Here is a 27,872-nt window from a genome sequence, read left to right as displayed (position 1 = left end):
CCCAAACAATTGGTGAACAATTTGGTAACTGTTTCTATAATCATAGTGACTACAGTTCTGACACATGTGAAATATATATTGGATTCAATTTTCGTCTTAGATTTTATTTCTACTTATCATTGATTATGATGATTTTAGTGTTCATTGGAGATTGAGTTCAAAATAGGTTCTTACAGAAATCAAGAAACTGCTTGACATTGGTTTTTAGAATACGTGAATTTTGTGGCTTTTACTGAGACTACCACAATCTGAAAAACGAAATTGGCCAGCGAAACAGTGAAACATGTGTCTCTTTTCTCCAAGTTATGATATATGACAAATTATTCATCAATAGTGCATTTCTTCAGTGAAAAATGAATTGAACTTTCGTAGAAATTCATTGGGGTGTCTTTTGTATGAGGTTCTCCATTACATTTTTTATTTTTTTATTTTCCCATATCGTGAAAGATTATAATTTCCAGAAAAATCTATAGAAACATTCTGATTTCCTTCATAGAAAATAACTTTTTTTTTAATATTACCTGTCTTACTAGTTCTCCAACCATTCCGTCCCAACCACCTTTAACGTCATGATTTTCTGATCCATAATGACCATCTTTTACTATCCGCAATTCATCTACAACAGAAATTATTTCCAATTATTCAGTCTGAATCATGAATATACTTTATGTCAAGTTAATCAGTTGTCCGTTATCGAACCCACTCGTAACATGGTCCAAGGAACGAAAATAGTAAAATAGTATATGAGTAGATTTCATTACTTTCACTTAAGCCATTTCATCAAACCCCCCATCAACTATGGAAAGTCACCACGATTTCGATATGGACTACGACATATAACTCAAGGAAAATAAAGAGAAAAAAGTAAGTCTGCTAGAATCTCTGGAAGTCAAGAAACGCAAATAATAATTATTTTTTCCAAAATCTACCTGTTTTGACAGAATCAATTATTTATCTTATAAAGTTTTGTAGCTACCCAGCATTATGTAGAAGATTCTGTGGAATACCTATCAATTCCACTGATGAAACCACTGTGTAGTGAAACGCGTCTTGAATGAAACTCATAGTGTGAAAATTGTACCATTATTATCATGGATGGGGTGTCAACAGGGCCGTCGCCATGGAGGGGATGGGGGGGAGCCTCCCCTGCTTTTTCGACTCGGGAAAAAGTTGGTAAATTTTGGGCAGTGAAGATAGAAAAAAATAATAGTAAAAAATGAATGAAAATTGAAAAAATGAAAATGAGAGAAAAGAAAGGGAGAGGAAGTAAGAAAAGGGAAAAAAAAACAGGAGGAATTCTGAGTTGTTTGAAAACTTCAAAAAAGTTTAATTTCTCCCAAGGAAGAGAACAGTCCTGAACAATCCATAAATTTTAAAGTGACAATTTTACAAAATTTCCAGCTTTTCGCTGTTTTTTCGACTTGGAAAAGTTGAGAAATTTCCGGCAGTGAAGATAGAAACAAAAATAGTAGAAAACAATAAGCATAATATCATTTGAGTGTTGCTTCCTTTCATTTGTATTGGATATTCCTATACATGGTGGAAATAGTGGAAGATCAAGGACCTTGGTCCAAATTAGAATAACAACCCTTATTATTTTTATAATAACCAAAATTTATTTTTGTTTGTGCATACCCAAACGGGCATAAGCATTCAGCCAATATTTGAATAGCTAAGTAAGGAAATTAATATATTATAGTAGTAACTGATCCCTCGGCTTTCATTTTTTCGAAAGTTGGGAAATTTTGCTGGTGGGCTTGGGAAAATTTGGATTCTCTCCCCTCCCTGGTTTTTCTTTTCGCTACGGCCCTGGGTGTCAAAACTATTCTTCTGGTTGTTTGACTGTGGTCTGCAGGATTTCACGCCAGACGTTTCGTCTATTACTGCGGTAGACATTATCAAAAGCGATAAGTGAGGTAACGGTTGAAGTGGTCGAGTTGTTCAAGTTGTTGTTCCCATTATTCCTAACCCAGGAACTATAATACTGGTTTGACTTCGGTTTTGTATCATTTTTATTGGAGGAGACAACTTGGATTCTCTCAATTGAATCATCTGACATTGTTTGTGTTCAATTAAGGACAGGTAGCCAGGTTTTATCAATGTTCATCGCCTCTTTTTTTCTATTGAAATCATCCCTGTGTTTTTGAATTTTCATTGCCTTTATACAGGATGTTTCAAATTCGATCCTCACCATTGGGATCTCGGAAACCATGAGAGATTCGAAGATGGTTGAACTCGGGCAAAGTTGCGCAAGTACCCGACCAACCATATGCCGTTGAGAAGGTTCTGAAATTCGGAGTATTTCCGGAGATATGGTTTCTATTTCTTTCTGACATTATTTTTCGAAGGATTCAAAAAATTCTTTTCAGATTTGTCACGTTTCGTCTTCCAGCCACCATCATCAACTCCATTTTTTCTTATGGGCACTATATTGGATTCTTTCTGTTTTGAATAGAACCAGATTTTACCTTCTCAATAATGTATCATAAGTTATAATTTTTTGTTGAAAAATTGGAGATATTGGAAACATTGTATTCTTATCATAATAGGCTTTGACTTTGGTGCTTCTAAATTTGACTTCCAATTTGTTATAGTCAATGACATTTTGTAATTGTATTTTTGGCGACAAACGGCTGTCACGAATGAAGAAAAAAGAGATGATACAAATTTATTACAAATATGATAGAAACAGTGTTAGGACATCCGAAATGTATTCAAATCTTTTATCCCGAAAGACGACAACGACATCGAACTATGTTCAAGTTATTGGATCAAAATCTGACCGATGTTCATTTGAAAAGCCGAGAAAAAAATACGAGGAAAGAATCAACAATCAAAATTTGATAAATGAGGTGTGTATGAGGTAAATTAAATATTGTGTCCTTTTCAATAAAAATAGAACTTTGAACAAATAACAATAATTAACTATAATGTAAAGACAAAAGTAAATCACAGTAAATGCTCAAAATGCTGGCCTTGTTTTTGATAACACAACTGTGCCCTTCTTCGAATATTATTCACTGCACGATTAATTTTCCTCCTCCTCAATCTTCCGAACTCTCTAACAATGCTGTGTTGAAGGTCCTCAATATTTTGATATTCCTTCTGACCATAAACTTTCAGTAAGCTAATTTGATACTTGTCTGGTACAACACTTGAAACACTTGAAACACTTAATGATATTGGTCTGATGAAAAAACGCATATAAAAATGGATTCTTGAACAAACTAGACAATTTGTCAAAAACATTGTAGACACAGCAAATTGATTAATTTCTTATTTTTTTAGTTTCTTTTATGCTTGATAAGTTTTGATTTCCTCTTATAAGCTATTTAGAGAATTTAAAAATTAATTATTCACGAAATAACAGGCTGTAAACTGATAAACTGATGAGTTGGAAAAATCATGATTTTCATGAGACGAAACAAAGAAAAACATGTTGTTTCCACAGACAGGTTCCATGTGAAGCTAAGTGGCAATCGTTTTTATTTGTTGACTATGTATAAATGTACTTAGGATACCTTTATGCTTTTCAATAATCGATGTAATAATTCGAAAAATATTTGGCAGATAAATTTTATTATTATTTTTTTTCACCGTAGTGTGCGCTGGTCAGGCCCTATCCCCCGAAGCCCTGATACATTCGGGAGGGCGCGCCAGCATTATCAACCAATGACCTCTCCCCACACCGTGGGGTAAGGGATCATTGCCCTGAGCAAGCGCAGTGAGCCAAGAATGACAGCCTTCTACATTCGTGCGGCTAAGATTTCTGTCTTAGTGCGGCAAGCCGGCATGATTTTAAGATTCGAGAGTAGAGAGGGCATCATTCCACCAAGGACTCCAATAATCAGAACAACCATCTTGACACAGTGATCTGTATAGAGTCTGCGGAGTTCGAATAGAAAATCTCGATATTTTATTCGTTTTTATTCCTCTTTTCTGACGATATTTGTCTCGCCAGGAGCTGAAAACTCCACTACAAATATCGTTTTGCTCTGGTGATCAAGAAGGACTACATCAGGCTTATTAGCTTGTATGAGCCTGAGAGTGGGAACGAATAGTTCTAAAAAATTCGGCACATCCCGTTCCCCACAACGGACTCAATATCCCCTGGAGCGTAGGGCAACACTGGTTGCTCATAAATACCGTAAGAGTGCCGTAGATGGTAATATAGCCCTCTCAGAGCCGCGTTATGTCGATGGATATAGGCCGAGATTGTATATGCTGGACGTGCTGTTAGCAAGTGCATTAAGTTCTAGGGCGCCTCGCGGCAGGCCCTGCACCTTGTGTTATTATTATTATTATTATAATTATTATACTCGGAGTTTCAGAACTTTCCCAACGGCATATTGTTAATGAGGTAAATGCGCAACTTCGCCCCAATTCAACCATCTTCATATCTCTTCTCATATAATGAGGCATATAGCTGAGGATGCCGTGATTTCAGAGGTTCGCAACTAACTTCAGGAAAATTCGGTTTGAGTAGGGATTCCATACTTTCCTTGGTGGTATCGGGAGCCGCTCTATAGATATGGAGATCTACAAATTCAGGCACTCCTTTTACTGCTTCAGCATTTCCAGAATTGGCATTATTGTTACCAACAATCACTTTGGCAGGTTTTCGTTAACGGGGAGTGATGGTTTTTCATGTATTGTCCCTAGATGTAGTCGATTCAATCGAAGTGGACGTTGTTTGTCGTGAATTATCCGCCAGATGGATAATATCATTCAATTTATTTCTCGCAGTCACTTCCAGTAATGTCCTTGACACGTCATTTTCTTTAATCCGTTGGGAGTTTCCTATGGAATTCCCTTTTTTTTTAAATGTGGAGATAATATCAGCTGAATCAGTTTTTATTCCTCTTTCTTCTGTTTGTAAATAGTTGATATCAGACAAAGTTTTTGTGGTGGAGCTGGCATTACTTTTTTGGCCTGCCAGATGTCCCACAATTACTTCGTTCATATTTTTTGGGCTACTACAATCGATTTGTTTTTATCTTTTGATAAATTGCAATTTTCATGTACAATGGAGTTCCTACTTTCCAGTTCTTCGATAATACGATTGAGAAGATCATTTTCTCTTTCAAGACTATACTCCTTACTTGATTTACAGGTTTGGTTCTCGTTGTCAGTAGTTGTTGTATGCTGGCAAATTACATTTTTTCCTTGAGAAGACTGTTTAAAACAACTTGGGTGGAAACTTCATTCCACTTAATACACATAACTTTATTGGTGACACTTTTTTTGCAGTATTTGCAGGAAGATAATATAAAATTGGAGACACATTCTAGCAATAAAGTTTCTACGTTGAGAATACGTAGAGTACTTCAACCGTTACCTTATGGCCTTCGATAATGCCCACCACAGTGATTGGCCGAAACGTCAGCAGTGTATTCATATATATTTTGATTTTCACATTTCAAATGATTTTGGACATTTTTTTGGATTCTTCTGTATCTTACTCTTAGGGTGAATTTGATCTTTTCTAAAATCATACTCACAGTTGATTCCGAGTTTTTTGGCTATGAGATTTGCAAGATCTTTGCAGTAACCCTCGAAGCGATTATTTCCAGACAGAATTTCTCCAGACTCGGGAATTCGCATCATAATGTAAGGTTCTTCCTAAAAAAATAACAGTATCCAACAAATCATATTCTTTGAGAGAGATAATTCTGAAATATATCTCAAAAGATGTCTGGTTGCTATGTGAATGTGTTGTTGAATGTGAATAGCGAATACTCACCACTATAGTTGTGACAATGTAAGTTTTGTTTTTCTCAATATGTGCATTTGCTTTCAATCTCGTATATTTAGCTGCGATTGGATTGAATCCAGTTACATCGCTCCATTCTGCAACTTTCACCATAGCGCTGTTGACTGTCATTTCCACAACATGCAGTGTGTAATTTTCCCTACGTCCCTCCTCACTGAAGCGGATTTCGCCTGTTAATCCTTCAAGCTCCACCTGAAATTCAGATAAACATTAGTAGCATATTGTATAAATCTTCAAATAACACCTAGCCTCGAAAATGTAATCAATATTCGCGATGAATCAATGATACCTGGTGGTTCAAAATCCTACATTTACTCAACTCAAATTGTAAAGCGTCGAAACAATCGAAACTGCTATTTCTTTAAATGAATCCAACGCCCTCACAAATGGATTTCAGACCATGAATGTATGACAAATTTTGCTTCTGGCAGCTTTTATATTTCTGTATATTCCTTGTATATGAATGTGAAATAGCATATCAATATAGAAAAGGTCTACGTCGATTGATTAAAGAAATACAGTTAAATTCCATAATGAAAATATCAAATACTTTCCTAGTGCTAAATTTCTTGGCCTTATTCTAGAGGAAAAATTATTATGAAGACAACATATTGGAATAATGAAAATTAGAATAGCTTACATGGCTGGACATTTATTCAAAATAAGAAATGTTATACACCGATACAGAAAGTTGCGTGGTCAATATAAACACAGATTTGCTCAAAACATTCCTCTACTCGGAGACTCGTGGACTGAAATAATGGATCCAAATGGAACTTTGGCCTTATGCATAGGGTCTCAAAGAAACTTTAGGTTAGGCTCATTTTCGATAACGCAGACATTGACTGGGTAGACAGTGCTAAAAATTTCGACGTAACCATAGATGCCCTTTGTCTTTCCATGAACATGAGACAAACATTTTCAAAGTATTATTCTTCAAACTCAAATCGCTATACAAATTCAAGTATCAGTTATCAGAAGAATTGAAACTCATATTAGTTGAAACTCTTATTTACCCCCATATCGATTATTGTTGTTCGGTGTATTACAATTTTTTGCCGCAATATACCAAGCAGAAGTTACAACGTATGCGATTTGTATACTGTATACCATATGGTGAACATGTCACCCCATTTTTGTTAAAAATGAAGGAGCTGAATGTGAGGTACAGAGTCCAATATTTGATAAAAATATTGCTTCAAAATGAAACACCTAGTTATTTATATAGTTTATTAAGCAGGCATTCTGACATACATATGGTCAAGTTGAGAATTAACTCATTCAATATACCTAGGCACCGTACTTCGAAATTTCAAGGATGTTCTTCTTATATAGCCCCTTCTTATCTGAATGAAATTTTACACTATTTTAGTCATAATACCATAATATTCATCAAAAAGAAATAAAATCACAGATGCTTACTGCTCAGTGCTAATTTAAAAAAATTGAAATTTAATGTATGGTAGTGAATGAAATTGTTAAATTGATCAAAAAAATGTTGAGAATATTAAGAGTTATCAGCAATTGTATGATCTATTATTTTTTCTCTTCTCTATCATTGTTATGATAGTAAATAAGTATTTTTATAACTATTTTCTTACACTCACTGTATAATTTTTTGAAGGGGTGGAAGATAGCCTCTGGCTAACCCTTTTCTTTTCATGTATAAATATATTTTTTATGCATAATAAACGATATTATTATTATTTTTATTATTTTTTTTCACCGTAGTGTGCGTTGGTCAGGACCTATGCCCCGAAGCCCCGATACATTCGGAAGGGCGCGCCAGCATCATCAACCAATGACCACTCCCCACACCGTGGGGTAAGTGATCATTGGGTCCGAGAGTCATGTGCCCTGAGCAAGCGCAGTGAGCCAAGAATGGCAGCCTTCTGCATCTGTGCGGCTAAGATTTCTGCCTTAGTGCGGCAAGCCGGTATGATTTTAAGATTCGAGAGTAGAGAGGGCATCATTCCACCAAGGACTCCAATAATCAGAACAACCATCTTGACACAGTGATCTGGATAGAGTCTGCGGAGTTCAAAGAGAAAATCTCGATATTTTATCCGTTTTTAGTCCTTTTTTCTGATGATATTTGTCTCGCCAGGAGCTGAAAACTCCACGACAAATATCGTTTTGTTCTGGTGGTCGAGAAGGACTACATCAGGCTTATTAGCTTGTATAAGTTTGAGAGTGGAAAACGAATAGTTCCAATAAATTCCATTCCCCACAACGGATTCAATATCCCCCGGAGCGTAGGGCAACACTGGTGTCTCGTCAATACCGTAAGAGTGCCGTAGATGGTAATATAGCACTCTTAGAGCCGCGTTATGTCGATGGATATAGACCGAGACCGCATATACTGGACACGCTGATAGCAAGTGCATTAGGGTCTCGGGCGCCTCGCGGCAGGCCAGGCCCTGCACCTTGTGTCAGGAACCTCTATACCCATCATGCGACTGCAGTAGACTAAGGTGTTGGATACACCATCCTGACAAGCCATGATGAACCCCTCAATTTACCAACTTCACGTCTGTTCGCAGGAAGATCTAAGAAGGATCGAGTCCCTTAGGTATCTCATTCCATTACGTATAGGACTTTTGGGTTGAGAGAGTTAAGATATGAAAGAAAATCGTTTCCTGTATCTTCACCATCTTGTCATACCACAAACATGTCATCAACATAGCGCAGCCAACAATATAAAGATTTAATCCGGTTCTAAGCCTCCCCCCACCACTATGACGTCATTAATGGCTAATTAGTGACAAATGATGTGATTAGGGTGACCTTGAAAAATATGTCTGGTGCATATTTGTGACCTAGAACGATATGTCTGGTGCATATCTGAAAATGTATGGAATACTTTCTTTCAGACATTGGTTGTGTGCTACCTTAGGGGTGAATTTTCCCTTTATGTAAATGAAACTTTCAGCAATATCAAGTATAATATCTTGATTATTAATAACAATTCGAATTTCATCTGAATTCCTAAACAGTGGTGATCCATATGATTTATATGTGTGCTCATGTAAATTTATGAGGGAATGATCGAGCACTGGTTCATCAAATATATTCAAGTTTTCATTGTTTGTTTCGAGCACAATTATTTCCTCACTTTCAATCCAATCGATTCCGAGAATTTAAGATCTTTCACAGACAGAACCTGGTGTGTAGCATACATTTTCTAGTCGAGATTTCCTTTTTAGTTGTGTAATCGTTTTGGATATGTGGTTCTCGATGATTCTGTCTATTATAACGAAAACCCGTTATTGAAAGTTATTCGATTTTCTTCAGTCTCAAAACTATGAAAATCTCTTCGTCACTTTCAAAATCGACAAGATAATTATTTTGATCTAAAATATGCACGGTGATGCTGTGAATCAACTGACGACCTTCTAGACTGACAAGCATATATACAGGGTGTCCCATATAAAACTCCGCAGGCAAATATCTGAAAAATGAAGGGGAATATCCAGATTTTGTGAAGGCAGATGATTTTGATGTGAAATGGTCCTCTTATTTACGAAGAGATCCAGCAATAGGCTTAATCCATTAGGGCGTCGCGACACGACGCCAATTTTTTTAAGTAGTAACCTAGATTTTCGGAATCTAATTCTTTGGCAGAAATTAGCTTTTTGGAAAGATTGATAAAATGAAATGATACTTGCTTGATAATGTTTTGCACAAAAGTTGTAACCAAATTTTAAATTGAATGCATTAAAGTGAATGTTGGAAATATTCAATATTTCCAATAAAATTGACATATAACAATCTTTATTATTCATAGAAAAATATTAAGTATGGAAAGTTAATTTGCTATATTTTCAGACGAACGAAAGTCTATTTTTATTACCAACAATGTTTCATGTGAAAACTTTGACATTCATTCAAATATACTCATTGAAATTTAATTCCCAAACTTACTTTTAGAAAGTGAATTTAAAGTTTCATTATAATTCAACAGTCATATAAATAACTAACATTTTATTGAAAGGTCAAAATTATATGCGGAATTGAAACGTTTGTTGAATTTACTCGAATAATACATTCCATTGACTGTTGAATAAAAATGTTTGTTCATTGAGGAGTTCAACTATATGTATACAGATTATTTTTCAGCATAATATATAGTAAATTGGCGTTCCATTTTCAATACTGTGAAACAATATTTTTCTTCGGAGCCAATAAAAGTTTCAAGTTATTTCATTAGTCTTTTTTATTATTCATATAACAATTTTATTCATGTAACATTTTAAATCAAGTCTCATTTGAAATAACAAATTTTGCGAACAATCGTTTTTTATGTGTTCAAAAATTAAATTCTAACAAATAAATTGTTAGTTGAATAAATTGAGGAATGAATATTTGTGACAATAAAAAGTAATACGGTGTTCCATACAAAACACATTGGATTTGAATCGCTGGAGATCAAATTCATTTAGAAAAACGTTCTCACATAAACGCAGTTCTCCAGATGAAGGAGTTCGAGGTGTACTGAGTTGACCCTCAAAACGATGGGCAATTACAATTCATCGCGTATTTCTGATATGTACCGCTTTTGGTGGAATCAAATGTGTCAAGTCCCTTGAACACTTTCCGTGAAAGTATCTATAGAAGAGAGACAAATCTCCAACCTTTCTTCGATGTTCCATGCTATCAAGGTTACACGTGATGTTCGCGTCTCCGATCAGGCAGATGACTCTTTTCTGGATGGAATCTAGTAACTTCAGGGTTTGCTTGGGGACAGAGCTCCATACATGAGAACACTACTCCAAAGAAGGTCTGATCTGCGTTTTATGAAGTTGCTGAGGTGTGTACAGCTTTCTCTAAGGTCCGTTTGTTCGTTCATCTCACTGGAAATAGGTTGACAAGGGGCGAAGAGGGCGGTTATATCTGTGGTTATATACGTCGCTGATTATCCGTATCGTGTCCTTGATCGGAACCATCGTGTATAAAATGACCACGTCGGAGCTCACTAGTATGTCTCCAGGACCTAACTCCATATCTCTACTCTTTTTGATGAAGTATACCGAGCTCTCAATCTATTAAATCTGTTAAAAATATGTTTTCCCGTTAATCGTTACAGAGTCAATAAATGACTCTGTAGTTCCTATAAATGGCTGCAATAGGGTTGTCAAGTATTTGGCCAGCATTTACGATAGGTCTAATTGGCACATTCTCTTTATGGATTACTTTTATTATTCCAAGCGAATTAACTTCTCTCGAGAAGAATCATAAACGTTGAATACATCAAAAACAAGAATCTTCATCTCAAGTATTCTCTTCCCATTCGCCGGATGCGCAATTATGCGGCTAGTTGCCTAATAAATTCCATTTCGTGTTCAGGTTAAAAGAACAATACAAATTGGAAATAATACCATCAAACGCTTATCTTGAACTCCACAAATTCGTGGGAACAAACAATTAAGCGTCACGCAGTGTTGGGCAAAAATCATTCGGGAAAATGAGCAATTAATTAGCAAAGAACTGCGACTCATAGTTTGGGCGTTCATTTTTGTGACAAAAACTATCGTAAAAAAGATTTATTGTTACGGACTTTCGATACGAGTTTGACGTTTATGACTTGTCGCATTAGTTTATGGGGTCAAGCTCAATTTCCATTTAATGTATAACGATTTAGACTCTTAGGACTGAACAGAAATGCACAGGAAATATAAAGTGCTAACGTTAATAGGCCTCCGTCAAATTTCTAAAGGAACTAGGGGTCAAGATCCGACAAAATATACATAAAAAGGCACAATTTTCAGTACTCTTCGTTAGGAAAGAAAGAACATAAATATATCTTCTTTCTGATATTAGATATTTCAATTATTTATCCGTAAATTGGAAATCAAATCAGCTGTTCTTGAATAACGAGCAGTTTTATCAATTTCATAAACAAACTAGAAATATCATAATTGGAGAAAAACTGTTATTAACAAAAAAAAAAACATATTTATTGAAATCGCGAGTTTCGCTTTAAATTACCTTATTCGAGCGTGTTACATCAAACTGTTGAATACTTATTTTTATGGATTTTCAACTAGTGTCGACCATTTCCATCGCATACATTCTTTCTGTTATATATTTGCTTTCGTTTGAATGTTGGAAATTGTCATTCTCTTTAAAGATAAATTGTTAATTTTTTTTTTCTATTAGTGATTTTATAAACTAGACCTTCTACTTTTCATTGCTTTCAAATAATTCGGTAACAAAAATTCATTTTCTATGCGTGAAATTTCTTCTAAAAGATTATTTGAATATGTTGAACTTGTTCTTATTTACATAGCTCATATGACGTTTCTGGACTCGATCCCTAAATGTTCTGCCAGTTTGACCAATATATACCTTAGGACACGTTCCACACTTCAATTTATATACTCCTGATTATTCGAATTTGGACGTTTCCATGTTGAATGTATTTTTAGTTAGTTAAAAATAATGAAGACAAAACATCCAAATTCAATAAATCAGGAGTATATGAATTGAAGTGTGGAACGTGTCGTAAGGTATATACTGGTCAAACTGGCAAACTATTCAGGAATCGATTCCAGGAACATCATATGAGATATGTAAATAAAAAAACAACTACAACATATTCAAATCATCTTTTAGGAGAAAATCATATCTTTAACGGAGAGTTCGAAATTTGACACAAAAACACATAAAGAAAATAAAGGTTTGGAACTAAATTATTTGACAGTAATGGAAATGAACAAACTTGATAATTCAAACATTCTAATGAATGACCAATTTGATTTAAATAGATCACTATTATTGAACTTGTTTTCGTTAAAAACTGGAAAAGTATTATTATTGATGTAGAACTGGGGCAATATGCTTCAGGTAATCATAATTGAAGAGGTTAACTCAGGTATATAAGAGGGAGGTAGTCTCAATTGTAGTTACCAATTGTGAAAAATGGATTCTGACCATACCCTTTATTATTTTTTGTGGTTACAACGAAATGAGGAAAAACTCTTTTGAAAAGTTATAAATACCTAACTTAGTGCTATCTACGTGTGAATTAACGTAAGAGATGCTGAAATTGACCTCCACTCTCTACTTGGCAGGCTCCTAGGCGATGGTAAAACCCGTCTACGGAATTCCGAATGGCCTTGGCCGGTATGTTATGTGATTCCACTCAAATTCTGAATTTCAAATCTTCAATATTATCCGGCCTATTTTGATAAACCTTGTTTTTCATATATCGCCAATAAAAATAATCAAATAGCGTTAAGTCTGGGGATCTTGACGGCCATTCAATTGTACCACGTCGTCCAATCCAGCGTCCTGCAAATATGTCATCGAGATATTCTCTGACATTGATACCAAAATGTGGGGGAGCGCCGTCCTGTTGGAACCAAAGTGTTTCAGTGTGGATATCTGGATCTGCTTCATTAGGAAATATAACAGCTAAAGCAGGGACTAATTCAAAGCGTAAAAAGTCTAAGTAGCGTGCAGCTGTAAGGTTTCCCTCAAAAAAGTATGGCCCTAATATTCTGTTGCTGATGATGCCTGCCCATACATTCACTTTCTGAGGACGCTGCGTACGAGCTTCGCATATCCAGTGTGGGAATCGATAGTTGTGCCTGTTAACTACCTGTTAACTCCATGTAAATAAAAAGTAGCTTCATCCGAAAAGAGTATGTTGAGTGGAAACCCATTATTCTCGTCACATCGCCTCATTATTTCACCACAAAATTGCAAACGCCTGTCATAGTCATCTTCCAAGAGCTCTTGGACAAGACATACCTTATATGGGTGGTATTTTTCTGTTTTCAAAAACCTCCCAATCGTACGTCTATACGCAGGATTATTTTGGGCTAATGAAACCGTTGACAAATGTGGATCTTCCTGCAGAGATACGGCAATGTACAATTTTTGATCTTCGTCTAAAACATGTGGCCGGCCACTTCTGGGCAAGTCCTTCACTGTACCATGTTCTTCAAATTTGTGTAAGTTTTTACTCACAGTAGCCTGGGAAATGTGATTTTCCGTATATTTTGCATTAAATAAAGTACACACCTCACTTTGACTCCGCATTCTATCCCTACATCCCAACAATATCAAGACTTCGATACGCTGCCTCTCTGACATTTTTGTTTAGCAAATTAAAAAAGAACACTTTGAAGGTACCCAATTAATAAAATATTCATACATATTTTCAATTTCACCCAGAAATGCCACATTTTTAAAACTGAGTCATGACAATAGTTCTTATCAGGGCATTCATTTGGTACAAAAAATGCAACAACCTTTTTGACTTTTTGAGGTACACTGGTCAACAATTTCTTGGGATGGAACTAATTTTATGTGTGAGTTTTTGGTGAAAAAATTGAATCCACAAGATGTTGACGCTACATTACGTTTTCAGTTTTACACATAAATCAATAAAATTTGTTGTGGTGCCTGGCCCGGTTGGTCTGTTCTTAAAATTTGTAAACTTTTAGAGAGTAGGTACTGGTGATCCTTAGCAATTGTTGAGCAATGTACATCATCACCACTTATTTGTTTTTTGCAACGTTAATTCACCCGTAGATAGCACCAAGTAGGTATTTCTGACTTTTTTGGTTTCTAAAGAGTTTTTTTTTCATTTCGTGGTAACCGCATTAGTAAAAAAAAAGGCTATGGTCAGATTCCTTTTTTTACGGGCTCTTCAATGAGCCCATACACGACATAAGTTTGCATTTGAGAAAAAAAGTTGGGGAGGGTTGCAGCTAAGGGTTTGAAAAAAAATATTTCATTTTATTGCCAAAAAATGCGTACAACGTGAAATCAACTGACGTGTTTTATTCTGGACTTTTGTGCACCTGTATAGATCTCTAACAGTTTCCGATTTTCTCATACTTGCGTCGTCTTCATCATGAACACAGAGTTCAACATACGTATGAATGGTTTGAGATACTCCTCCAAGAATAGTTACCTTCAGTGTTGTCTCAAACTGACCTTTCTCAAAATCCTCGATATTTTATCTCCGTGCTCCCAAGGTGTGACCCATCCTCCATTGACGTTACAATCAAGTGCTTTCGTGGTACTATTGTAGTTCAAACCTCGCCTCACATTGCTTCGAAAAATATCTGGCTTTTTTCTCATCACTTTGATAAAGGCTTCAACGAGAACTAACACTGCATCGTACATTAACGCCGCTTGAGCAGAAATGCTATCTCTTGCAGCTCCTGGTAATGCGGTCGGATCCAAACGTTTCCATCCTAGAATATAACCTTATTGTTTATCATATTTTTTAAATTACTACTAGTGAAAAAATTAACGCTTTTTTAGGGGACTTCACCTGTCACAATTTGGTTCAGTTAAAAGTTCAGTTTTCATGATGATATTTGAAACTGAAATTTTTGAAATGAATTGAATTGAATTGCCAAGTATACAGAAGACGCTCTCAACTCGTGCAATATAATTTCATTCAATCATTATCAGTTCAAATAATGTGTGACGTGTGAGGTTGAACTACTTTTTTTTAGTTACACCTCTACCGGATGGGGTATTCGCAAAAAGGTAAGAATCATTCTCAGTGACGGCCTCATCCTAAGGTCTATGACTCTGATTCCACTCAGTCACATAAACGGAACTTCCGAAACACCGGGTCATCTTTCGTGGTAGATAACTTTGTCACATCAATACGGGGTTCTGCTGTGATCGACTTTTATTTTCTAGATACTTGGAAATATAAAAAGTAATTCAACTCCAAGTCTACAGAGGAGATTAACGTTGACTGTATCACCTCAAATGTCCTCCCTGTAACATCGGGTCGAAAGCAAGCGCTTCTACTCAATACTGTTGACGAGCATAGGAGGCTAGATGGTGTAGCAAGCAAGCAATCAAGCAACTCATCGTCTTTTCGAAAGCAGAATATCCCATGAATCTGCCTTGCACCGTATTCTCGAGCAGCCAAAACGAAACCAGTGCCAGGAGAAGAAACAAACTTCCTCTGAACAGGTCAGTAAACGCTAATATATGCAAACTAGTTGCTATAAAGACCTGCAAGACTGAATCTGGTGTGTTGTCACATATGTCTTCATTTGGGAAGGTTGCTATGGTCATCGAGGTGAAAATCTTTCGCATCTTGAATATTCGACAACCTCAACATCGACCATTCAACTGAAACCTCTTCAATATGCTGTCATATAGGATATTACAAAATATTATCCACAAGTACAATTCAGCAGCTACAAACTCCAGCCACAGAACCTTCTGGGAGATTTGGAGGAGCATCTCCTAGATGGCGGATGTTGTAAGTACCTTGGAGCCATGAGAGGGCACCCCCATGGAATGCGTCACAAAAGACCTACTTTCAAAAGTAATTTGTATCGCTCAACTACCTAAGAATGAAGAAAATGTACTTTGGTGTGTCAACCATAGGTCGGACTATTTTTGACAGGAAAATTCAGGCTCTGGTAACGGAGTACAAAACTGTATCGGCCCCACCTCACAGATTTACAGCGTTTGGCAGAGTCTTATTCTTGGTAGCTGACCTCAAAGATCATCAACCTAGTAGAGTAATGGTTGCCGTTGGGAAGATTGGTTTATTTGGTCGAGTTTGAACAGCGTTGAACCGCAAAAATCTCTTGCAAGCTGCCGTGGAGTGGCAACTCATTTTGGATCTACCTACTTGAATTATTTTTATCTTTTATTTCTAGAATAACTCTATACTGTCTCATGACATCAGCAGTCGACTCAACTGAAATGAAAAATTCCAGTTTCTGCAGTAAAGTGGATGTAGAAATGCCAATTAAACGAATGTTCTGAAATTAGGCCTTTCGAAATCTTGTCATTGATTTACATTCCATTATCTTTTTTTTATCGGAAACTGCTTATATTTTTGGTAGTAATATTGATTTGATAGAATATTTTTCAATTATTTTTGCAATGAATGAATGATCTATGCCGAGTTTACCTTCAAGAAAATCCTTGACTATTGGTTTTGAGTTGTCCACTATTCGAAATCCTGTGATGTTCATTGCTCCATATTCAACTATTTCACTTTCCCATCTCTCATCCATCACCTGTAAAACGAATGAGACATTTTTGAAATTGGTAATTCATAAGAAATTCTTGATATTCATCAGCAAATATATTTGAAATGTATGAATACTCTGTTGTATCGTTTGAACAAATATGAATGCTGTTTTCCGTTACTTTTCATTCATAGATTTTCATCACGCCAACTTTGGGGAAAATAAAGATCGAGTAGCGACACGAATAGAAAGTTCAATGTAATATAAATTTCAGTAAATCATCGAATTGGCATTAGGTCGAATTTAATAACGATATGCAAAACGTGTAATTTCCTGACTAACTATATTCCCTCAGCAGAATTTCTATCAAGTGAAAAATCAAGATAAAAACCAATCATCTTGATGATAATTTGAACTGAGAATATGTAATTTCAGGTCCATTCTTGTATGCTATCTGCACTATGTAGTTTCAATTTTTTAAAGGCAATTCAACACATTTACTAATCAAATTCCCATGCAACAAACGAACGAATATATTGACACTTAGTTACTTTTGTGTTAGGTCTTCTGAATAAATGTAAACTAGGAGAATCTTGTAGATTGAGTTAGTAATCAGGCACCTCACTGGATACATGTTATCCAAGTATCTAATAATAACAGGGTAGAAGGTTAAGTGGTAGAGCAGGATCTCACTAGGTTTCACGTAATGGACTACTGAACTTTGCCTTTTAGGTCAGCCATTATGTGTAAATGAATGCAAAACTCATTTGTTTCATTTTACATGCTGTTGTGCTGAAGAAATATTATTATTATTATATGAATTATTTATGGACTTGGGTTTTTTCACCCTATACAATATGAGAATTTTAATGTGAAACTTTATACCTACAGCTGTAGAAAGGGCAAACTTCTCAATTCACAAATTTTGAGTGTCAAAAAAAAAGAAATTATACAGATAGATACTTCAATATTTTGAAAGCTAAAATATACCTCCATCTTCAGAACTAATGAATCGTCAGAGATTTTTCTCAAGTTCTTCCTCAGATAGGTGTCAAGAAATATATCGAGGACGTTTGAAAATGAAACGAACTGGGACAAATCTGCAAAATTAATTTCATTTCTATCAATTTTAAAGACGGTGACAGATTAAGCATCTAAAAGTTTAAGATAATTATTTGTATAATTTCTTAGCTTTTTCATAAACAGAAATATTGAATAGAACAGACAAGTTATAGTCCGTTCATAATTTGTTGATAGCTCACTGCAAGTTTGACCCTCATTAGAGAACTGAAATACAGAGAGGACAGCTAATATGATATAATAATAAAAACCAAACTAAAACTGGCAGTTTAAGATGTTTTCGACTAACCCACCTTGTATCTGAAGAAATACAATACAGCTATAAAACTTTTAATCCGATTATGTAGGTATTTTGAGTGGAAATAAGTGACCAGTGTCGTAGAGTATATGATTTGAACATTAGTTACTTTAAATAAATAAATATATTAATATTCTTAAACTGTAGGTACTGTAAACTGTATTTTTATTTTTAAAAAATTTCTTTATTCTATTCAAAAATAATAAGTTACTTGCAATTTGTAAAAGATACATTTATTTAATTAATACCTATTTTTAAATGATATAAACTACGATTACTTACAAAACTATTCAAATTCAAAATAAACAGGATCATCTTCGGAATCCGAGTCGTCTTGCAGGTTAATAATTAGCGGTTGTGTCTCTACAGTCGCATCAATTATATTGTCAAGATCCCACATTTTTTGTTCTTCTTCTATTGCATGTCTTACAGCATCTCGCCAATTTTGTTCTGTAATATGTTGTAAAGACTCATATAACAATTCACGTACAGCTTGTATTTTATATGACGTATTTTTTCTAGCCACATAGCTTTTCATTTGTGCCCAAATGAGTTCAATTGGATTTAATTCGCAGTGGTAGGGTGGAAGTCTAAGAACTGTGATGTTTCGTCTTTCCGCCATTTTGTCAACTACGTATTTCTTGAACTTAGATTTGTGTTGCCGGGCAATTTTTGAAAGTTCTGCTTTAACCATTCCATCTTCGTAAGGCAGGGACTTATTCCGCAGCCAGTCAATGATATCCTGTTTCTTCCACGCAGTCGTTGGAAGTCTTTCAACTAGTCGTGAATGATAAGGTGCATTATCTGATACTATAATTGAGTTTGGTGGTATATGTTCAATCATCTGCTCAAAGTACTCTTCGAAAACATCAGCTGTCATCTCCTCGTGATAGTCTTTTGTGCTTTTGGATTCAAATTCCAACAAACCATGCTTAGCAAATCCTTTTTCACTGCAAATGTGAGAAACTATTAATCTACTGCCTTAACCAGAGGGTGGGGAAATACCAGTAGACCAACCTTCCATAAAGGCTCGCCTGGAGCTTGATATACTTTTATCTGTCCAAATTTTTGTGAGAGTATGACCTGCGTTTACCCACGTTTCGTCCTGATAGTAAATTGGCCTTCCTTCAGCCCGAAATTTTCGTATAGATCTTAGATACTTTCTTCTCCAACATATTATCTCTTCCCGGTCAATCAAAAGTGATTTTCGGTCTGATTTCTCCCACCGGAAATTTAATTCTTTTAAAACTTGCCACAATTTGGTTCGTCCGACATGAGGCAAATCCGGGTCGTCTCTAACTTCTTGTAAAATTTTGTTTAAGTTGGGTATTTCTTTTTTGTAAAAAATTCGTGAATTTTCCTTCGAATACCATTTTTGGCAAATTCATCAATTTCAATAGGTTTTCTCCCCCTCTTTAAGTATTCGTTTGTATTTGGGTTAGCTATACCTTTATTTGTTTCTTTCTGATAGGAACCTATATATTGTTGACTCCCCTACGCCCGTCATGTTGGCACAACTCTTGATTATGTTCTGAACAGTGTTTGTGGGATTCTGAGAAACCAGAGCATCGTAAACGTTCAAAACAATAGTCTTCTCTCTTGGTGAATAGACAGACTTACTGACTGTACGCAACAGTACCGGTGTAAAACTTGATGATGTTGATGATGATGACGAAGCCATCGCAAGCAATCAAACAAAACAAGCAGGAACGAAAGGTACGTATATGTTTGTAGGAATATGAAAAAAAGTTACTCACGCACTGCACAAAATTCGCAAAATAAATATTAGAGACGTTAATTAGTGCCGTAGACGCCGAAACACCAACGAGCCGTAAATTAAATGCGATTAAAAAATGTACTAAACCAAAAATTATTTTCGTTCGTAACAACTTCACCCTTTCAAGGCAAGTTTCGAATATAAACTGAAGCTTTATATTTAATAAATAAACACCTCAGGAACCTCCGCCTATGATTTTACGAGTTTTACGACCGTTTTATGACTTGGGCCCTCATTTTGTGCTATCGACAAATTATGAACGGACTATAGTGTTGAATAAAACAATTTTCTTGTGGAAAAGCATTCAGAGCTTTCTGATTGAATAAAATTAATCGATGATCACCACACTACACTACAGCTTTCCTTTGTTGAATTATCACGAAATAAATCTTTTTATTTTGTATTTCAAATCTCCCTTTTCGAAATCTAGTGAAGTCACAAAAATTCTCTGAGCATCAACAAAAAAAGAAATTGGTCAAAGTGAAGCTTTTCGTGACGGTAGCTGAAGGTCATATCTAGGACATTGTCAAATGTCAAACCCAAATACACTTATGGTCATATAATGTGCACATAGTTCAAGGTCGTGTGAAGTCATTGAAGTTCAAAGTCAGGTGGAGGGGGATACCGGAAACAGGCATCACCTCACCTCTTGTCTACAGAAATCACTTCGACTAAACAACAATGATATTGTTGAACAAAATGATTTCCACTATAGGCTTCTTCAGTATGACCACCGATGGAACAAGTGATCACCAATAATAAACTAGGCGGGGGAAATAAGAGGAGCAATAAGAACTACTCCAATAGTATTTACGCAATCACTTCTCGGAGTGAACTGGAAAGTATGATCTTTCTAGTATAAAATTCCCCATTACAATTTTTTATATTTTTCAAATTGTTGAAGGTGAAAAAATAGCAGGTCATTGATTTTCATTCTCTTTTCTCCTGCGGACCGAACAAAAAGCAGTATAGCAGTTGAATTGTGTTTCATATAAAAACTTCGTTTACATTTTATATTTGAAAAATTTATTCCACAATACTTTCCTGAATATTTCAGTAACACGCGAAAGTAACTGTCAACTTTATTGGATGCGACTTGGGCCTTCATAAAGTACTGTACATTCACTTCCTTTTAGAAGGAGTCAAAAGTAACTCTCAAAAAAGTTTGTATTCTTGCAATATTTCCATAGTCGTTAAAATAGCCGGTTGTTATTTCCGTATATCACGCAATGCACAATATAATCGAGAAGGCAGTGGTGTAGTGAATGAGGAAATTGGATTACTCAAATATACAGTGTGTAAAAGCCAAATGCATTAAATTCATTATTTTGGTTACCGTACAACATAATAAAAAAAAATCCCGAATCAGGTCGAATGTTAATTATAAATTGACATTCTTCAACGTGAAAATGTTACCCCTACCTTCAATCCCCTTCGAATGACAGGTACAACCCTCAATTTTTCAAAAGGGAAGTATAGATTTGTGATACATCGTTTGAAGTTTCTTCATTCTCTATTCAAAAATGTTACCGCTTTCAAATTGCAACAATTGAGATGAAATAAATTAGAATCATGTGGTTACCGAAATTCGATGGAGTACACTCAAAAACTAAAATGTAATGCAGAACGTGATGAAATGTAGAATACGAAAAAGAACTATGGATGTTAACGGAGTAGATGTTGAAAATTTTCACCGCGAACATCTTGGCAACATCCTAATCCTAATCTCGAATAAAACTGTCTTCTGACCGACCAAATCGCATGCGTTATTCGTTTTCAAGTAATTCGAAGAACCTTCCCTGAGTTTTCGCAGAACCTAGTTGAGTTTGTCATATGCTGCCGCAGTTGCATCTATGAAAAACATTCCCACTTACAGGAATACAATAACAAATCGATTTCCAACAAGTAACTGTCGGCCAAGAACCGATCTTCCATTTCACGAGAGGATCCGACGACAAGTAAGTTCTTTACAAACGGAGTCATTTCCAACCCCGTACCCCACAAACATCAAATCTACACCACCAAACACGATACGAATAAGAACATCATCAAACAAAATTTTCGACAAATCCTGGACCAATTCGACCACCCTGAAGAAATATACACAAACTCATCAAAAACTCATTTTGGTGTAGGAGCTCCAGTAGTGACTGACTATGTTGTATTGACCTTTAAAATTCTGGAAACAGCAACAATACTAACTATTCTCCAATACGCTAAGTCAAGTGCATCGGACACAATCTCAATCATTTCAGACTCTATCAATGCTTTTCAACTCCTTCAACGAATATATATCAAACACTCCATTGGAATACTCATCAAACAACGATTTTTCGAACTCCAATCGCTCAAGAAGAAAATCATCCTACTTTGGGTTCCTTCGCATGTGGGAATTGTTGGAAACGAGAGTGCTTTTATGCTCGTGAAGCGATTGATAATCCGAACCAAGGAACAACAATGTATAGCCCTCATACCGACCTGAAACAATACTTCGAAAGCTTATTGTTGAGGAAGTGGAACATTGAATGGCAGAGTACCCCATCCAAACTGAGAGGATGGAAACCCAAAGTCGGACCATGGAACTATGGAACACTGAAAAGAAGGGAACAAGTTATAATCACACGTCTTCGATTTGGACACACCAAACTAACCCACGAATACTTGATATCTCTAGCAGATCAAACACAGTGCCACATTTGTGAAGTTGCACTAACAATACATCACATCATAGTGCAGTGTCCTATGTTTCAGTTAAAAAGGGAAATGTGCAAAATATCGAAGGAATCGCAGGAAACCATAAGGTTGATGCGGTTATATTGAAATAAAAAATCTGAAGGTTTAGTTTTGTACACATTGCTGGTCTGTTAGATATCGTAGTTCACAGTGACCTGTAAGAAGGTCTGTTAGACATGGTAGTTCATCCATATTGTAGTCCAACAACTGTTTCGTATCACGTTTCGAAGGGTGAATAAATGCCTTGGAGTGAGCCAATCCTGGAAGATTCTGCCAGAAGTCCATACATCTTCTTACCATCCAGGTGTTCAAACTTTGTTTGGCAAAGCCTAAAGCGATGCCATTGATGATGCCAATAAAGCTGTTTACAAGAGAGTCTGCGGCCTAATTGCCTTTTAGGCCAGTATGGCCAGGAATCCAGACCAGACACAATATGTTAAGTCTTTCTATCGAGGAGAGTCGTTTTTAACAATTCACTATCAATTTAGACGTTGCTTGGTAAATGCCAAGAGCTTCCAACGCCGCTTGACCGTCCGAGAATATTTTCATTTTCAATAGCATAAATTTCCGCTTCAAATACAATCGCATGGATGACCAATTTACACGTATTCCTAATTAAGCGATGACAAACACACTGAACTGAACAGTCTCACAGGAACATACTCATACTTTGTACCTTTCCCCCTGAATTCAAGATCTGATAGTCCATGGCTCAGGATAGGTCTCGACGAATATACAGAGTATTTCCTAACTACGGTACGGAATTTCAGAAGGTGACTTGTTAGTTCGTTTCGAAAGATAAAGTTCCTATGAACATATGTCTGCAGTTGATTCCTTTCTGAGATACAGGCCGTTGTAGTTTCAATAAAAGCGTTGTTTACAAAATATTATAAATTTTCTCATACCGATTTGGTTGGAATTTGCTACAGTTATTTAAAGACGCTTATTCATTCCGAACTAGATTGAAATCATTAGGTCTAGTGGCGTCTTAGTGGGCAACCCATCCAACAATATCAAGAATATAGCTTCTTCCAGTTCAGGCCTTGTTAAAGTTTCAGTTTTTTCACCACCTGCATTTTTAACAAAACCCCGAGTTCCACATAATTTTGCATGTAGCGTTGTGCATGTTTTAGCACATGTAATTACCCTGTTAATGTTACTTTTCTGGTAAATTATCCGTGCTTCTTCCACATTTCCATTTGCTAATTCATGAATGAAATGCATGTCAGCCATTTCAGCGTTAGTATAATTATCCATAATGAAATCACTGCTAATTGACTTTCACGGATATGACAACACTATCACTGTCAAGTGGTCTCAAAAGCAGGTATTCATGATATGCAAAGTGACAACAATTTTTTTTCTCGAAAACAAAGCTGGTTGTCAAGAAAACGCAGGTGATAAAAAAGTTCTATTTTCAGTTGAATAATCTGAAAAAGTGAAAAACTACAAGTCAGTGACGTAGTTTTTTTCATGGGCTGTGGTGCCTACTGAGCTAACACTGGAGCTGATAATTGCAATCAAGTTAGAGATAAATAAGCGCCTTATTACTTTGAATAATTGTAGCAAATTTCGACCAAATCGGTGTAAGGATATTTATGAAATCTTATAAATACCATTTTTATTTAAACTTCAACGCCCTGTATCTCAGAAATGGAGCAAATCCGGAGATACGTTCATAGAAACTTTTTTTCTTGAAACGAATCACCCTTTGAATTTTCGTACCGTGGTTAAGAAAAACTCTGCATAGTTTTCATTTTACTGTATTATCACCTGCTTGCGTAATTAACTTCTTCAAATCCCTCAAAAAGTTTCTGAAACGCCTACCCTGCGAAGCTATTACCGCTAAGGAAATAATATGCAGATTTAACCATATCAGCTACTAGTTAACAATGACCACAGAGCTCTGGTTTGGAATCGATAAAGATTGTGGCATTAAGTGACCAATGCAGCTTTCCGAAACGTTCATTTCAAATGGAAATGAAGATTTCCCAGAGATAATGGTTTTTATTCGTTATATCCTACGAGAATAATTGTTTTGCCGCACCTTACTTGGCTGATTGTGTTTTGAACACAAGGAAAAAATATATACCTCCAACGTCGGTGAAAAGTTTCCATAGGCGCCCAATAATTTCTATTTCTCATTGAGAAAATAGATACAAAAGAAGCTAAACTGAAGTTACTGTGTGGGGTCAACATTACTCTGGGCGAATCATCACCAAATATATTTCGAAAAAGTCGGCCGTCGAATTCAAATTGATTCAGAGCGCTGCCAAAACAGCTTGAAAAGTCAACAGGCATTTGGCAATGATAGTGTTGATGAATGAACTGTTCTACGTTGGTTTGCAGAATTTCATTCCAGAGATTTCAGCCACGGAGATGAGCTCCGAATTGGTCGACCTACAGTAATCTAAGAAGAGGATTTGGAGAGCCTGGTGGAGGCTGACCTATCACAAACGGTGCGTGGGATGGCGGAAAAACTGGACGTCAGCTCCCAAGCGGTTTTTGATGGTTTCAAACATATCAGAAGTGTCAATAAGCTATAAAAGTGAGTGTCCTATGATTTTTGCAATCAACAGAAATTGCCACGTTTCGAGGTATGTTCTTCTTTTATCACGCGCAACCAAAACGATCCTTTTTTGTATCCGATCGTGTGATGAAAAGTGAATCCACTATGACAATAGCAACCGTTCAGGATAGTGGTTCGACACCTATGAGCCACTTCATGAAGGCGAAAACTCACCAAAGAAGACAATGGTTACAATATGGTAGTCAGCTGTTGGATTACTATAACTTTCTGCAACCGGACCAAACCATGACAGCGGATTCCTTTGTGACCAAATAAACGAAATGTACCGGCACTGATCAATAGTCTAGGTCCGATCCTACTCCACGACAACAGCTGTCTGCATGTTCCACAAATCATCTTCCAAAAATTAAACGAATCGTCGAAATTCTACCTCACCCACAATACTTCCCAAACTCCTCACCCAACAGACTACCATCGTTTCAATTACTTCGATAACTTTCTCATCGGTAAAACTTTCGTCAATCACCACCAGCCAAAAATGGTCTTCGCCAACTTAATCGTATCCCGAGCAAACAATGTGTATGCTGACGAAATAAATCGACTGACTTTTGTTACGTTGGCAAACCTGCAAGGATTCAAATGGCGCCTAAATCGATTGATTCGAATGAGTATTCAGTGAGATATTACAGTTCAAAGTAGACGCATGGAAATGGACAAAACTTTTGAAACCATCTAATAGGTAAAGACATTTTTCACCATTGATCATTCAAGTCGTTAGTCAAATTTATGAATACGACAAGTTATCGACCGATTCGACTATTCAGTGCTCAAATGGACACATCATCTACTTGTAGTGAACTTTTCGGTTTGCTCTCTATTACATCTCAGCAGATTCTCTGTTGGTTCAGCTTCGTTTGTTCTTCAGGTTCTAGAAGATCAACAATCTAGAAAGGCAGCTAAAAATACTGTAATAACTGTCATTGCGATAGTAACGTAAAATATTAGTTTATTCATAGAGATCGAAGTTCTTCGGTGTCGATATTTTTCCAGATGAAAAAGCGTTTGAACTAATTTATGACTGTCGGACCTTTGAGCGTCGTTGCGGTCATGTACAAGTTGGGCTAGACTAAACAAATGTATATATTACATCCTGCCAATGATCATACACGTGGGAAAGTTAAAAACGCTGAGATGAGGTATTTGTGGCTAGCGTTGCTGACACGAGGGTTTGGGAGTTTTTGCGACAGGCACAAAAAAGTTGTTCACCAGAGCCCGTCGAAACGATATCGGGGGTCTCATCCCTCAACCTTCGATGCTAAGGAAGGTGGCCTGAATAGGTAAGTTACTTTGCTTCTAAGCGCGTGATGCGAAATTTAAGGAAAATCGATACTGAAATCGTAGGCAGGTATTGGGTACAAGGGAGTTGAAAATAAAAGTGTTGGCGTTGAAGACACAATAGGTCAAAGGAACCTATGGTTGACCATGAACCATCGAAGAGTGCTTGTTTGTTTTACTCCAATCAGTTGATATTAAGAGAGTTCACATATTATTTTGTCTGAGTTCACTTTCTTTTTGCAAAGAGGTTATATATTGTTGGGTTCCTAGTGCGGGTTTTTCAGCTAGAATTCATATCACAATTACAAAAAATGGCGCAAATTCAAAGTTATACACCACTATCCCTAAAGTAAAAGTGAAACTGAAAGTATTTTGTACTGAGTTGGTGCATTTGTAGTTGTTTAACAGCTCGAATTGATAGTAAATAGCATAGTCAAATTGGCGGCACTTCCTTTGTTCTATTTTCTATAATTTCATAGAATTTAATTTTATGTATAAGCTTTTATAGGTTTTTTATTCAATTTGTTCATGGAGTCGTTGTTTTACTCATTATACTTCATTTTTAAAACTTTGGACTTTCATTTTCTCTTGGACTGAATAAAACACCATCCGAGTAGAGTAAGATGAAATTGAGAGAACAAAAACATATCATAGACTTCTTAGTCAATCTATCGAGAAGAGGGAAAGGCATTTTATCAAAGAATGAAATTCAGTTAGAGCATATTCAGCATCATTCTGAAACAATATAATGAGAGATAATATAAGTAGGTATACCAAATGATTAGATTTCGAAAATCTAATCATTTGGCCTAACCGGCCTTCGGAATTGCCTGACATCCAAATTTTGACGTGGAGAAATATGCATCTGGTGACAGCAGCTGCCAAATTTGATTCTGATAAAACAAACACGGCAATAGCGAGAGGGTTACTAAGGATTGATAGACACTTATTTCACTGGTTACCCAACTATATGAGAACCCGTAGTTTTACAATTCCTCTGCGATGTTTCGTAAATAATATTTTTATGTTTCATCTCTTAAGCAGCTTTCACCTTGACAACTTCTATAAATGAATACGACTTGGAGAATTCCGCAGCATAAAGCCGAATGTTTGACCTAAATTCGATACTCCAAGTTCAAGTCTCTTCGATCGAATGACCCAATTTCACTGTATCATGCAGTTGGGTGATTATTCACGTTTAAGTATCATGACTTTCATATGAAAGAGCCATAAATACATTTATGGAATGAAAGTTTCAAGTACGAATAGTTTGATCCGATGTTATTTAATGCGAATTTGATATTCATGTTAGATCAATTGGGAGCTTTATGGCTTTCGAAAATATAATGAATTCGATTTATTGACTTCCATGT

At 36.1% G+C, this 27,872-nt stretch overlaps 1 protein-coding gene across 1 annotated transcript in view; it reads right to left on the bottom strand.

The window, feature by feature from the left end:
- Window positions 1-27,872, bottom strand: part of LOC111502371 (Glutamate receptor IB) — a 112,134-nt gene that overhangs the window by 64,290 nt on the left and 19,972 nt on the right. The window contains exons 5-9 of the mRNA XM_023156445.2: window positions 16,686-16,794; window positions 14,723-14,985; window positions 5,744-5,965; window positions 5,502-5,622; window positions 522-616 (exon numbers count right to left, since the gene is read on the bottom strand). Coding sequence (XP_023012213.1) covers window positions 522-616; window positions 5,502-5,622; window positions 5,744-5,965; window positions 14,723-14,985; window positions 16,686-16,794 — 810 coding nt within the window. The remainder of the gene's footprint in view (window positions 1-521; window positions 617-5,501; window positions 5,623-5,743; window positions 5,966-14,722; window positions 14,986-16,685; window positions 16,795-27,872) is intronic.

This window comes from Leptinotarsa decemlineata, unplaced genomic scaffold (assembly GCF_025532065.1).
Source record: "Leptinotarsa decemlineata unplaced genomic scaffold, Ldec_3_MD MMD2_tig00001719_RagTag_RagTag, whole genome shotgun sequence".
NCBI classification, from domain to species: Eukaryota; Metazoa; Arthropoda; class Insecta; order Coleoptera; family Chrysomelidae; genus Leptinotarsa; species Leptinotarsa decemlineata.
Note: the sequence above shows the minus strand (reverse complement) of the source record. Positions and strands in the feature narration are given on the sequence as shown.